The sequence below is a fragment of the Ischnura elegans genome, chromosome 2, assembly GCF_921293095.1.
Source record: "Ischnura elegans chromosome 2, ioIscEleg1.1, whole genome shotgun sequence".
Lineage (NCBI taxonomy): Eukaryota > Metazoa > Arthropoda > Insecta > Odonata > Coenagrionidae > Ischnura > Ischnura elegans.
Window position 1 is genome coordinate 22,463,364 of NC_060247.1, and position 15,602 is coordinate 22,478,965.

At 36.3% G+C, this 15,602-nt stretch overlaps 1 protein-coding gene across 1 annotated transcript; it reads left to right on the plus strand.

Moving 5' to 3' along the window:
• Positions 1-67: 67 nt before the first annotated feature.
• Positions 68-13,327, plus strand: LOC124153460 (transmembrane protein 185B). Its single transcript, XM_046526626.1, has 6 exons — positions 68-377; positions 492-668; positions 749-956; positions 2,464-2,724; positions 8,961-9,084; positions 11,830-13,327. Exons 1-6 carry the CDS (start codon positions 340-342, stop codon positions 12,075-12,077), a joined length of 1,056 nt encoding a protein of 351 aa, XP_046382582.1. The 5' UTR covers positions 68-339; the 3' UTR covers positions 12,078-13,327.
• The last annotated feature ends 2,275 nt before the right edge of the window (positions 13,328-15,602 follow it).

The window sequence follows — 15,602 nt, forward strand, 5'->3', positions numbered from 1 at the left end:
AAAAAATCGAACTGCTTCAATCGATAGTGTCGGAACTATCGATTGACAAATCGAAACAATCGAAAGTCAGGTGGATTATTTGCGATTTTCAGGTAATGGAAGAGGGATCAGACAATGTTTTCATATCGCATTAATAATTCAAGATAGTATTTACCTGTTTTGGCGAATGGGTGCTGTGTTATTGACACATATTGTTTTCAAGATCTTATAAAATTCGTCCTAGCCATGAATATCAAACTTAAATGGCGTATTCAGCTTCGATGAAGAGTTACTCGGAACTTCCCCGCATTCCAATGGGAATCCTGTGTTTACGCGAGTATTTTTCGTAGAATATTCGACATGAATTTGCAAACATTGTTCCAGGATTTTAATCCTAGGTAAACGCAGTGTTTTTCGCGTCTAGTCACTTCATCCGGGCGTTGTAATTCATGAGTAATTTAGCGTTTTAGTCATTAAACTTCACATCGTATGCTTTCTTTCCTTTTTTGCAGTAAATTCCTCGTTTATGTCTGCTTGATGATTTTCACTGCTCTGTTTGCCTTGAGGCTTGATGGTACGATACAGTGGAGTTATTGGACAATTTTCATTCCGATATGGTTTTGGAAATTCATGGTCATTACGGGGGCTACAGTTGGCAGCTATGTTTGGTGGAGACACCCTCATTTCCGGTAATATTTTATAACCTCTTGCTGATTTGCAATTTTAATTTTGTGGAACTGAAATTTATGCATTGCTACTTTATTTGTAGCCTGGAAGGGGAGGCGTATGTCCATTACAAGGCCATGTTGATCAGCCTTGCCCTTCACCTAATTCTGCTTATGTTTGAGCTTCTGGTGTGTGATAAATTGGAATCCGGGAGGCATCTTTGGATATTAGTATTTATTCCATTGATATTTATTTCAATAGTCTCAATAGCTGTGTGTATATGGGCGGTGAAGCATGACAGATCCTTTGAGGTAAGTTCTAACAGCCTAAACTTGTTCTCTGCCATTGCTCAATTATATTTCCTATCCAAAATACGCTATATTAATTGTAATTTTTTAATTCTTTTCACAAATAAAGGGCCTTTTCGTCTTCACATACCGGAAAGTTTTCTCCGGTTTACCATAGAATCTTATGTCTGAGATTATCCCCATCCACCAAACTTCCTTCTTCGATGTTCAATGATGCCAGTTCTGGTAGTCCGCCAACTATTCCATTGATAAAACACCTATTGTGAATTTCCTCCGATTCTAAGACCTAATTTTTGTTCTGTTTTTTTCTCAATTTTCTACTGTTAAGCACTCCCTGCTGAAAATGTCTACTGGCTTCATTGGGATTTTATTTCCTCTCTCCTAATGTAATGTACTTCACCATTATGTATCCTTCTGTTATGTGTGCAATATATTAACTGAATTCCAGTGGTTTCAGTAGCCCGAATCTATTCTAATGTATCCTCCAGTTTTCTACTGTACACATTCCACACTGATTTGCGCTGGTTACAATGGATGAACTGTACTCTTTTGGCTTTCATTGGCTTCAATTGACTTACTATCTTCAAATTTCACCTTAAAACTGTGTCGGGCAAGAAATCAATCAGGTTAGAGTTGACCTACTGTTGATTGTAAAAATCAGTCAGATTACAGTATATCAACTGGAAGCATAATGAGCTGTTTCAAAGTTTATTTTGCCTAATTGAATACAGCAGGAAAAAGGTTTTGCAGGGCTCTCTGTAAGTGATAGAACACATGACAGGAAATCAGAAGGTTGAGAGGTGCAAGTTGAAATCCCAATGAAGTTAATGTTTTTTTTGTCGCGAATTGCTTCCTTAGGTGTTTATTTTTTTGCACCCATGCACTATAATCTGTGTAATGCTTATGCGGTGCTTTGAAATGCATGCATAAATGTGCGAAACGTGGTCTCACCAAAATGTATAATAACAAAATTCCTTTAATGAGTCTTGATTTCAAACAACTCCTTCTTGCCCTTGCCATGTATTTTCCCTTCTTGCAATTTCACTCAGGAAACGTCAGGGAAAAATCCTATGTACGATGTGGCATGCTCCAGCATGTGGCTCCTTATTCATCGCGAGCCGCAAAAGCTTTAATCAAGATATAAATATCTGTAAATAATAATATACTCTTGAGGAGGTCTCACGTTATCTAGTCTTATTTTGAATGAGTTTATTTTATCTTTCCATCGTTTGTGGATGGAAAGATTAAATAAATTCATTTGTCATCAGTTATCATATGTGAAGGTCTCTTTACAGGGGCGGATCCAGGATTTCTCCCTGAGGGGGCACAAGGATACCTCGTAATACAAAACTAACGCAATGATAATGGGACTTTATTAAAATCTTCCATATATTTTAAGGGTCCGGCTGGGGGGGCACGTGCCCCCTCCCCTAAATCCGCCTATGTCTCTTTACATTGTCAAAGGGTTGTGTTCACTGTTACTAATGAGATTTTTACTCTTTTATTTCAGCTTGAGCTATTTTGCTCTGTCAATGTTTTGCAATTCATTTTTGGTGCATTACGACTTGATGGATTGGTTAGCTGGAGGTGGGAGGTGACCTTAGTGCCTCTCTGGGTTCTCATGTGCCTCTGCCTGGTGGGTGTTCTGTACTCGCTTGTATTTGCAGCCATTTTACTTAGAACCCCTCATGCATCGCCAGCACAACGCTCTGCCTCTCTCCACTCAGCCCTCGCGTACACTTTCCTAGTTGTACCCATTTTGGTGTTTCAGGTAAGTGCAGGCCACACACCTTTTGTATATTTTATATTTATTGAAGTTGAAAGAGTGTTGTTAAGGATTATAATGAAAATATTGTTCTAAAATTAATGATCTTTGAAGAAGTTTCTCAGCTTTCCCTCCACCTCAACTCACCCTGGCTTGCTAAAATCTATCCTGTACTTATCACTGAATCCATTTGTGATGAAGGGGTCTGATGGCACTCTAGTGAAGTAGGTTTAAATATGAAGTATGTACTTTGTTTGATATTGCTATTGCCGTGGTTCTGCTGCTTTTTTGCAGTATATTTTTTTATAATGAATATGTTATCAAATGGCATTAACACACCCTAGCCTATCTTTGGGACAGTAACCATTCATCCATTTATACAACATTTTAATTGTTAGAAAGTTATAAATTCATTGAAGGGGGAAAGAAATAGATAGTAATATAAAATCAAATCAACAAGTACATATATGTATATGTTGGTGTATTGGAAGATGATAGAAGCCCAAAAATCTGATAAAAATGAGCCATAACTGGTAATCTTCCACTTATCCTTAGTCTTTGTCCATGTTATGTGTTAACCCCTTCCTTTCCTCATTGGGGAATTATTTGTGTATATTCAGTACATTATCATGTACGTATAGCAGTATTTTAATTTTTATGGATTTTCAACAAATCTCTCATGTTAAAAATTTGCTAGCCATATTGAGGAGTTTTATGATTGGCCTCTTAAGGAACTCCAATGGAAGTGCCTAATATTATCAAAGAAAATTTTTTTGTAAATGATGCATAGTGAATGAAGGAAGTGGCGGAATGAGGTCATTGTTTTTGGAGGAAGGTAGTGTCCACAGCACATGGCTTGGTACTATCATAGAGTAAGAATATACTTACTCTATGGTACTATGCAACACCTCTAAATGATATTGTAACTTCTTCGGCAAATAGCATTTAGATATTCTCCTTCTTTCTCCATCTTTGGCTATTATTAATTGCTGATCTGATTGAATAAAAGTTTTAATGAAATAAATACCTCCCATGAGAATGGGATAGTGCTCTGTAGAGGAAATTGACTAGGAGGCGAGCAGTGGCAACCAATTACGATGTTTTGATGTGTTTCTCTAATTATTCAAAAGTCTAACTCGCAACAGCAGCACCTTTAAACTTTAAGGGTGCTGTGTCTTATCTGTGGGAATCATGAGAAGGAATTCTTCTTTCATTGGCCCTAACTATCCGTGAAATACATCCGGAAAACAAGCTCCCTCTCTACTTTCTTCTCAAATGCCATTTGCTCTTTTCCTTGGTCTTCCCTTGTCACTGTATTCACTGCAGGATCCTGAAGAGCCATGTGTTTAGATTGACATGATTTTCTACCTCATGGTGATGACTGTGAATTTAAATAAATTATGTGAACAGGAAAATAAAACGTATCAAAATTGAGCTTTACCTCAACTTGAAAAGCAAAGCGATACTTCCACTGCATAAACGCTCAACAATCGCCCACCGAATAGAATCCACTCATCTAGTATTATAAGTTGAAAGTATACTGGGACTAGCCGCGGTGATAACTTTTACGGGAGTCACCCGCAATGCACAATCGTGCGAAAGATCCACAGAGAAAAAATCATTCGCCTTGACTGGGATTCGAACCCGGATCCCCCGGTTTCCTGATCCGGTTTTCGATCTTTTGCACGATAGTATTATAAGTGCTATCTAGATGAGCGCATTTGATTCGGTGGGCGATTGTTGAGCGTTTATGAAGTGGAGGTATCGAAAGAGTCAGTGGAAAACTGTGTGCTAATCAAGAGTAGGCATTAAAGGGGTATTCTATTTAAAACCAGGCAGATTTTAAATAAAATACCCCTTAGATCAGTTAATTTTGACACTCGGTTTTTCATTTTCATGCTTATTTTTTCACTTTTTATTCTCCTTATGGTCGTGGATTCAATGGTTGCAATGGCAGAGGGGTGACAGGTGACTTTCATTCATTTCTCTGAAAGTTATATATGTGAAAGCAGTATCCTTATGATGAATAATGATCACTTTATCGTACAAGGAGACTTTGCTTAAGTGATTTCAAGAAAGAAGATGTAACCTTTTTATTTGAAAGTAGACACTTAGATAGGAATACTGTTGAAGGGTTTTGTCCATATATGCCCAGGTTTAAGAGAAAAAAGCATTTAAAAATTGAAAAATACATTCACATTGAATTTAATTAAAAAATCTCGTTCATTATATCAAGGCCAGTTTGGCCTAATGGTAGTGTACTGCATTTTCATTTGGAAAGACCAGGGTTCGAGACTATGAGAGAGTAAATTTTTTTCAGTCTGCCACCTTCTCCATTTTTTAAGAACATGTTCCATCTTCTTCAGATTTCAGACATTTTACAATGTTTTTACTTGACTCCTTTTTGAGAATAAGCCCTAAATGGACATTTATGTCGCTAGCTAACCCTTACTTCGAATTATTCTTTCCGTTGCCAAGATTCATCCAAGCAGGAGTGATAAAACTGCTGCTGGCATCAAAGTGAAGGGAACTCATTCCCAAAGCAAAATATTTTAAACATACTGTCTTCAAAGAGTTTCCCAGGTTCCTCCTGTGAGTAGATTTTTACCTGTCTACCTATATGATCAATTTTGAGTATTCCGAGTGCTAAATGTCTCTATTGCTCTTCTTACATTTGTTGCTGTCCAGTAGTCTATTTTTAACTTGGCAATTGTCATGAAATGCCCTTTTAACTTAATTTATGTTGCTTAATAACTTTTGCCACATGCATTTTATTGCCAAGAACCCATTCAAGCAAATTCTATGTGCGAGAGATATTGAGTTTAAAGTTAAAGGGCTTAAATTTTATTGTAATAGGATTTTGGAAAGGAAAAAAGAAATTTTGTCCTCGACACTTGAATAGTTGAAGGGCTAGAGGAGTAGAACAAAGGTTTTTTTACTCGCAATAACCTGGACAGGAGGTTCAAGTTCCATCTGCATTTTTTGTGGGAATTTTAAGTCTCCAAAAAGCCAATTTTGGCCACCCTGTCGACCATTATTCCCTATTCTTCTTTCCCTAACCGACCGATGGGCGAAGTATGCTTTCCTCCCCCAGACTTACTCTCCTCTCATTGTCCTTCTTTCCGCATATTAAGGTCCCAAGAGCTTTTAAACAAGCTGTATAAGCTGGGGAACAAATTTTCGATTCGAAATTGAAGAAACATTTAAAAATTCACTCTCCAGTTTCTTCACACACTCGCAGACCAAAATCACCTCCAGGTTCTGACATGCACAATAAAAAAATTAAGAAGCAGATGAATGAAAATTGTACTTTGTTTTACCACATATATTTATTTACACGTGACCGCAGTTTCGACGCACTGCATCATCATCAGGCCAGATGATGAAGCAGTGCGTCGAAACCACGGTCGCGTGTAAATAAATTTATGTGGAAAAACAAAGTACAATTCTCATTCATCATGAGCAACTTCCATAAAGTAACGCCTCAAACCGTCAACTTCATTAAGAAGCAGCTTTCCTGAGGCCGTAATAGCATACTGCACTGTATGTGAGTGTGTTACTTTACTCACACTCCGAAGAGCCACCTGAACAATTTTCTCTCCTTTCTTGGAGAGCGTTCACTTTATATCCCCCTCTATGGACACCTGGTCTGATCTGTATTAATTACGAAATCCCCATTATATTTGGAAATCAGGCTTTTTGTTTGCTTCTGAAACGTCATTGCCATTTGCAATATTTCTTCACCAGATGCAACCCAAGAAGCAGTGGCAGAAAATTCAAATCCTGGAGATATGTGCTGAAATGATGCTGAAGTAGCCTATTCTTGTGAAGTCCATGTCATCACTGGCTCATTCCTTTTCCTGGCTTCCATGAAGCAATTGCATAACCATCTGTCGATCATTTCAAGCTTGTTGAGTTTCTCTATCCCGGATTTTGTATCTTTCTCCCGTATGGAACCTGGGAAATTCTTCAAAGATAGTATTTTTTAAATCTTTTGCTTTGGAAATGAGTTCCCTTCACTTCGATGCCAGCAGCACGGTTTTATCACTCCTGCTTGGATGAATCTTGGCAACGGAAAGAATAATTCGAAGCAAGGGTTAGCTAGTGACATAAATGCCAATTTAGGGCTTATTCTCAAAAAGCAGTCAAGTAAATAAAAATGTAAAATGTCTGAAACCAACAAATCTAAAGAAGATGGAACAGATTACAAAAAAATGGAGAAGGCGGCAGACTGGAAAAAATTTACTCCAAGTCTCAGACCCTGGTCTTTCAAAATGAAAAAGCGGTCCATACACTACCATAAGGCCATACCAGCCTGGATACACAGAGCAAAATGTTTTAGTTAAATTCAATGTGACCATATTTCTCAATTTTTAAATGCTTTTTTCTCTCAAACCCGGGCATAAATGGAACTCTTCAACAGTATTCCTATCTAAGTGTCTACTTTCAAATAAAACAGGTTTCATCTTCTTTCTGGACATCACTTACTCAAAGTCTCTATGTTAGCTCAGAACTGAACCGTCATAAAGTTATTCTTTGAACATTGCTAGGTCAGGCCTCAAGAGTAAAAAATGAAAAACCACATTAATGCTGATTACTAAGTTGCTTCATTTTGAAGAAAATGCAATCTTGCACTTTCTGACATAACTTTAAGTAATTTGAAGTAATAGTTAACAAATAGGACTTGTTTAAACAATAAAAATTAGAAAACTGTACTTTGGTGACTTTTCGGTCATCATTTTTACAATGTTTTTCTTAACTTACTTTCGTGCCTGTCTGTTTATCTGTCTGTTTGTTACGGTGGAATTTTGTAACTCAATTTTAACAACCTTAAAGACTAGCATGTGCATTGAAACTTAATATCTAGCTCAGATCTTGATGACAATGCATATTTATGTGCTTTCTGTCATGATTCTGGCTAGATTTCAAAAAATATTTACAAAATTAATTTTGTATAGATAAGTAATTCCACATTTTGCCACCAGTGGCACGGAAATCACATTTTGGCAAATTTATTGTATGACATGTTGAATGTTGTGCAACATATAAGTGTGTTTTTCAGAAAACTTTTATGAAAAAAGTAAAATTTTATAAAACTTAAATTTAAAAATCAATAAAGTGAAATAACTTGGTTTAGTGAATTCAAAACTATAAATTATTAGTTATTTGAGTGATAGTGACATAAGGGAAGAGAGAGAAAGGAAGAAGAAAAGAGAAATAATGTATTATAAAATTTTAAGAAGTATCTGAATTATTAATTCATAATCTAAAATAAAATTGTGTGTATTGATTCAATTATAACTACGTATTTCATTGTATTATTGTTAGATTTTAATCATTTATTACTAAAAAGTAGAAAATAATATATTTAGTATAAATTAAAAAATTTAAAAACAGCATTTTTCTCGCCAACAAAAAGAAAATAAATTTCTCTGTCCATATCTGAGTCTCGATATGAATTGTTACTCAAATGGTGACATACATACTTTATGACAGTCAATACAACCAAAATGAAAAACGTTGAGTGCATGTAAGGTTACATTTAATATTTGCAATAGGTGGCATTTCTCTTTTAAATTCTTACTAAATTGCGATTTGATTTACCATCCATATGCTTATCTAAAATCAACACATTTGCGTAGTGGAAGACTTAATGTACTGATCTTTGAGAACTAAAACAGAATCAAAAGTGCTCAGATATTTAATCACCAAACAATGTGTCTCAGGTAAAAGCACATTCATGAATAATTGCTGAATACTTAAACATTAACTGATGACTTCTTGAATATTAACATTAATCAATCAACTTATTACTGTGCTAATTTCTAATACGTTCAGATTTTAAGCATTGAGCATTATCTTCTCATTCAATGTAAACTGAATTTTAAATTACGTAATAACAGTAGTGATTAGTATCAATTAGTAGCAGATACTACTATCAAATTACATAATGATGGAAAACCCAACTGTAAATGATAATAATCCAAATTCATATTTATTGCAAACACAAAATGTAACCTTACATTTACATTTTTCGTTTTGGATGTAATGATTGTCATAAAGTATGCCACCATTTGAGTAACAATTCATTTCCAGACTCAGATATGGGCAGAGAAATTTATTTTCTTCTTCTTTGTTGGTGAGAAAAACTTTTTTTTAATCTTTTAATATATAATATTTTCATTCATGTGGTAGATATTTGAATTGAAATTTCTTTTTTAAGCGTGACTGTTTTTTTTCAGGTTCTTCTGGCTAACAAAATGGATGAAGACATTTCATTAAGTTACTGTGCTGTCGTCTCACCTTTATTTATATCATATTTCACCCTCATTATCATGTCTTTCGCAGCCAAAGGAGGAAATAGATGTAAGTTACTTTTCTCTTCTTATTCAATAGAACATGTTACCGTTTAGGATTTGCACCCTTGATCATGTTCACCAATTTGTTGAATGAGATGTTTAGCATCCACGACATACATTGATAAATTTTTAGCTGTAAGATATCAGAAAGGGGGCAGAAGTCGTGCCAAGCATAAACGTTCTGTGAGAATGTATCTCCCTTCCAAGGACTGGTGGTTAAGTGTTCATTTGAATCCATGATGAGAAGATGTGGATGAGAGGTTTGGGTTTGGGATGGTGGCTACTGCATAGATTTGACAAGGATTCAAGGGTTGAAAGATTAGGTTGGTGGGTGAAGGTAGAGGAGAGATTAGGGCAATTGGTTGTGAAAATATATTTAGGTATTTGTCATCACTTTTGATAAACTCTTAGAGGGTGAGTGCATTATTGCCATTCAGGTAACATTTTCATTTGCTAATAATTTCTCTGGTATAGTTGAACATATGCTAATGGAGCAGGCTCCCGATTATCCGGATGTCGTTTATCTGTGTTACGGATTATCCATACATGAGTTCACACTATTTTCATCTTTTCCGTGATCTATATAAAAAATAAAATCGGATGCAGAAGCACCAGGATATTTGAATTTTAACGCAAAGGTACACGGATTACTATTTCCATTAGAATCCCCTAATTAACATGGATTTATTGCATATTCTTCCTGAAAAGGATTGTTTCAAGTTTACTTGGGTGTCTCCTCGAGCATTCCAGATGATGTTCAGCGGCGGGAAAAAATTCCTTATTAATTATAGAAGATTCTTCAGTGGTTAGCCATTCATAAAAATTTGTGAATGCAGCTGGGAAAAATGGATGTAGATATAGAATGAGTCATAGCCAGACACTCACCTGCATAGAAAATTTGCCAGGGCTTTGACTTCACGGGAGTTCCGTGTTCTTGTTTCCTAAGCATTGTGGTGCGCAATCATGCTCAGTGTTCACGGATACGCATCCCGTGGCAGTTGCCTCCAGGGCAACTTGTGTGATACACAACTACGCGGCCTGGTGAGTGTACTTTCCAACGTCGCTTAGCAGTTATGAAGCATTCGTGCACAGCACTTTTCTGAATCCGTGATCTCACAGCCATGGGTGAGTGGTTTCAGAAACCAGGTATTGCATGGAGCATTAGGAATATGAGTATAATCACGTTATTGCCACTGAAAAGATAGCGATAAAAAAAAGAAAGCTCTTATTTATTCCGGAAAGCTATCTAAAATAAAAGTCAAATAAGTAAAGCAGAGTGTATCCTACCCAATCACTCGTATTTCTACCATACTTCTCTCCATGCTCAGAACAGGTAGTGTACCCTCCTGAGTATTCAATCTTTTTTTATTGCTTCATTCATACATGTGGCATGCTCTTAGAAGATAATTATGCCAGTTTTAGTTAGATAATTTATGAATGACTGATTTTATCAGTGCTCATTCCTTGATATCATATATCTGTCACCCTTATTCAGTGGTCACCACCTATTGCTGCCACTTCTTTTACAACCTGTTTGGTGAAAAATTAGGATAGGTTTCATTGTATGAGGGTTCTACCAAAAGTAAGGTTCCCATATTTTTTACAAATACAAAACTTTGTTCATTGATATTAATCTTCACATCGTTGAAAAGATTACACTTTTGCCTATTTTTCATCATAGCCTCCATTTTTTTCGACACACTTTTAAAGACAGTGCTGCAGCTTTTTTATCCCTAAGTTGAAGAAGTCTCCCGCCAACCCGTTGAGGAAGTCTATGACCTCTGCTTGGACTTCATCGTCGCTCTTGAAGCGTTTGCCACCTAAGAGTTTTGTTTCAGGGATATAATGAAATACCCACGCTTCATCTCCAGTGACGACGATAGAGACCAACAAATTCTCCTTGTTGCCCCCCCTCCCCCTAAAACTGCTGAAGAAATTTGCGAGCACAGTTGCTCCATGTGTCCGTCAGTCAGCATCTGGGAGACCCCGCAAGCACACATCATGCAATAAACCAACGTTATTGTTAAATTTCTTTCAATTTTGCTGTGGGAAGCTTCAGGAATGCGTTCAACAAGTTCACTGGCAGTGACCCTCTGATCTTTGAGCAGCTCACTGTTGATCTTCAGGACAATCCAAAACTGGCGGTCTTTCACTCCGTTCTTCATCGTGAACTTCCGTGCGACCCTCAGCAAAAGCTTGCAACATTTGCGGACGTGCTGAACGGACATGCACTCTTCACCATATAGTTCAGTCAGTTGCTGATGAATTTCCAATGGCGGTAACTTCCTTGAAAGGAAAAATCGGATTACTGCTCGATCCTCACACTTGGTGGGAACGGGGATGTTCACTTTCATTGTTGACGGTTGCTAAGCCAATAATGAGCGACACAGTGAATCGCAGACTGGAAGACTCGAGAGTAGGGGAACCACTGCACATGGCACTGCTGTGGGATTTAGCCTAGCACCTTCGCTCAACATTGTAGCTCATTGGGAACCTTACTTTTGGTACAACCCTCGTAATCAGTGGATAATTGTTGTTCATGTTGCAGGAAATTATTTCTTGGACCATAGTTTGCCACCCCCTAAGATGCATTGTTTAAGTTTGAGTAAACTCATGGGTCTTCAGCAGACACAATCTCTGTAACGCACAGATAAGGGTGCCTTAGTGAAATTATAGAGTTTAAGATACGGTGGAGAAGGGATTCAAAGAGTTAACTACGCCAACTAATTGACTTTTTATCCGTATTTATCAGGGTGGTTTGGCATCAGGAAGGATTTCTGTCAGTTCCTGTTGGGAGTATGCCCTTGTCTTCAAGAATATGGTAATATTGCGTACAATGTTCAGAGCAATGAGGCTGCTAGGAGAGCTGCTGCCAATGGCAGTGTTAACTCTAATGGACAAGATGTTCCTGGTCAAGTCAATAGGAAAGCTGAGAAGAGAGTGAAGAAGGCAGACTTAAAGCCTGTGGTGCCTGTCCTGTCTATAGATATGCCTGATTAGCTTAATATTTATTACATAAACTAGTATTTACTTGAATAAAACTTTCAAGTTTTCTTGTGGTTAAATCACGAGAGTGAACAAGACTTATCAGTGTGAAAACAGTGATGTTGCATACAGACCTTGATTGCTGGGTTTATGCTTATTGGGTGCTATGCTGATGTGTGTGTATATTTTGATTTCAGGTAAACACTTTACACTTTCAGTTGCAATTTTTCAGGTAGATATTTCTTTGTATATATATTTAAATAATGGCAGTGATGACTCTTTGGCTATTGATTTAATAAATTGCTATGGAATATTTGTGATAATTAACAAGTATTTTTGTCGTGTAATTTGCAGCTAGTTTACATAAATTTTGCTGCAAATACTGCACAACTATTTTTATAATCATGAAAATGTGTTCCAAATTTATAAAACATTGAAAAGTTATTTTGTATTTGAATTTTAATGCCATGCATATATAACTCACATGTGTGTCACTTAACAATTCTCATAACTTGTCTTCATACTGTACTGACTCTGTTAGTTTTAGATAATTGTTTCATTGTCTACGCAACTATGAAATGAAGCTCTTGCGATGAAAGGTAGCTAATGCATGATTCTTTTGTAATTGTTGATATTTTACATGGCTCAATTATGGATTTAGGTATCATATTTTTATTTCTTAAATCATTTATTGCCTAACTGGCCTGATGCCTTTTATCAAGTTTTTTTTATCAATTTGACCAGAAGTAAGATTGGCCTAAAGTTTCAAAAAAGTTTAAAGTAATGCATTTCCTTTCTGGTACATGGTGTTTTTAGTCATCAAGTGAAAAGAATCCAATCAACCATTTGGAATACACATTCAATTCTTTCTTGAGGAGGTTTTCTAATGGCAGCTGAATCAAATCAGCAAATGTTTTTTATCTTTTTTATATAATTATTAGCACCTTTTGTGATCCATTGCATTTCATCTTCTTTAATGTTTGACCCTTGATAATTTCTGTTGGAGGTCATGCAATTGACTGTCGAAGTTTCAGATATTGTGTATTGTTGAATTCTTTTTTACATTTTTTATTTAGTGACTGATTATGAGTAGACATTAACTTGATATTAGTGATTTTAAATTAATATTCTTTTTATACATCTTTTTTAGATGTCAATGTATGATGAAGAACGTAGACGTTCTAAGGTTTATAATGATATTGTTGCATAATTATACCTATTATGTGAATAAACTTGTAACTTTATGTTACTTCTTATGACACCTATTGCAAATTTGATAATTCAACAGCATGCTTTAATTTCCGATACCAAATTATATCTCAGATAGCATTCAAGAAACAAAATGAATGAGAAAAAACTGGTCCTGAATCCACTGATTTGGATTATTTCTTTCTCGGCAAATAAGATATGTATTACGCAATGGAAGTAAAATAGAGAGCTCTGCAGAGCAGTCTTTATACATATGGTTGCTTTTGGGTATTCTTATGTTTGGGTTTATGCCACTGACGGCAGTTTCAGAAGCATTCCCTATCACTTCCTTTAGGAGAGTGGGCAAAACTTATTACAAAACAGCCACACTACTTCCCTGGATTTATCAGAGAAGCAATAGAGGTTGATGTGACCTCCAGTAGCATCAATAGAGAGGTCAGCAGCTCTATGCCTCACACTTGAAAATGGTTCCCTGTAACCCACATAGCACAAAATATCTTCTAGATATCTAGAAAATATCTTCAATGTCTTGGATATTTTAAAAATCTACTAGATTTCTAGCATATGTCTTTTTGAGTGGAGACTCTTTTTGTATATGTCCAGTGAAATCAGCCAAAAAGCACCCAAATCTTGAAAAAAAACTGTAACTGGTACGCTTTTTGGTGGATGGATAGATAAAGTCATTGTACGTACGTGTTCTCACAATGTGGCCCATGGTGAACCAGAACATGTGCGCACGGGGACGTGTGCCCCAGGTTATGCTTAATAAAAGGCTAGGACACCTTTAATCGAATTCACTTTATTTCGCATACGACTTCCGGCGAAGAGCATGGCAAAAAACTGCGTCCACATTCAACTGCTTTTCGAAAACACTGATTGACACCCACGCCAAAGGCAAGGGCATGGATGAGACAGGGTTACTGACCCTCGAGTAACGGCACCGCACCCCAAAAGAGTGCGAGTCAAGTCCCCTTGACGGAGACCACGAGAAAGGAGAGAAAGGGCCGAACCTGGAAAAACCCCGAGCACGGCGACACTCGCTGAAGGAGCCGACTGGGAAAGGGGAAAAGGGCCCAACACAGGTGTACTAAAAAAGCAAAGGCAACAAATGTTTATAAAAGCGATTTAAAGTTTTTAAAATATCTTCTAGATGTATATGTAATATGTCTACTCTATGAAAGTATGGCTACTGCTTAGCCTTCAAAAATACTGGAATTTTAGATACTGATAGTAATTTTTTTAAACGATTATTTAAAGAAATGATGCATATTTCAAAAAACAAAAATATTTGTGATGATAGAACGGACATCAATTTTTTTTTTTTTAATATAACATTATTTAATCAATAAAAATTGATAGGTAACTATGAACTGTCTCACCTTATTTACCATCAATAAACATCAGATTCAATGGAATTAATGGTATGTCAAAATTCTAGTCTCTGCTTTCTCTAATTACTTTACAACTAATATTGACATAACCTTTTTTCGTATTGTAGTGATGTACTCATTCATATAAATATCATTCATTCATACCCCTGATGAAGGTGTTTAAGTGCGTTGGCAAAAAATTGCATTAAAAATTCTTCAATACCTATATTTCAAGACACTAAAACAACATTAATTGATAATATTGGAGACTCCTTTGAGAAATCTAAAAGGAAACTGTAAGCTTCTTTGGTAGCTTAATATTTGGAATCTGAGGAGAAAGCCCCCATTAGAAAGAAATGAAAGCCAGAGAGGTTCCAATATTCAGGAAGAATCCCCAGAAGGCAACCTACCATCTTCTCAACCAGTAGGCTGTCAGTTTAAAATAAAATTGTTATACCGAAAGTAAGTATTATATTTTAGTCATTTATCCTGAATTTTCCCAATGGATCCAATTTGAATATGAATCTCTAGAAAATTTCTGCTCAAAGATATCTTGTAGATATCAGAAAAGCAGACATTCAGACATCTACAAAATATCTAGACGCCAGCCACAAAATGCAGCCAAATTTCATCAGTCCGCAAATCTTATCTGAAGATGGTAAATGGACACTTGCCAAAGTGCCATCATACAGAAGCATTCCTGAATTTACCACATCTCACATTAAATAGGTTGCCACATGATGAAGCCCTTTTGCCTATGTTTACAGCAAGTCGTGATTATCATGCCAAGGCTGCCACCAGCTATGAGTTGGAATTTCTTAGTTTAGGTTTATTTTTGCAAATATTTTCCCCACAATTTTCTCACTGCAATATGCTTGTGCTTTTTCTTTAACCTATACTTCCCCTTCTCTTTACAAAACATTTTTGTCACAAATTGTTTGAAGAAAGAAAATATGAGTGA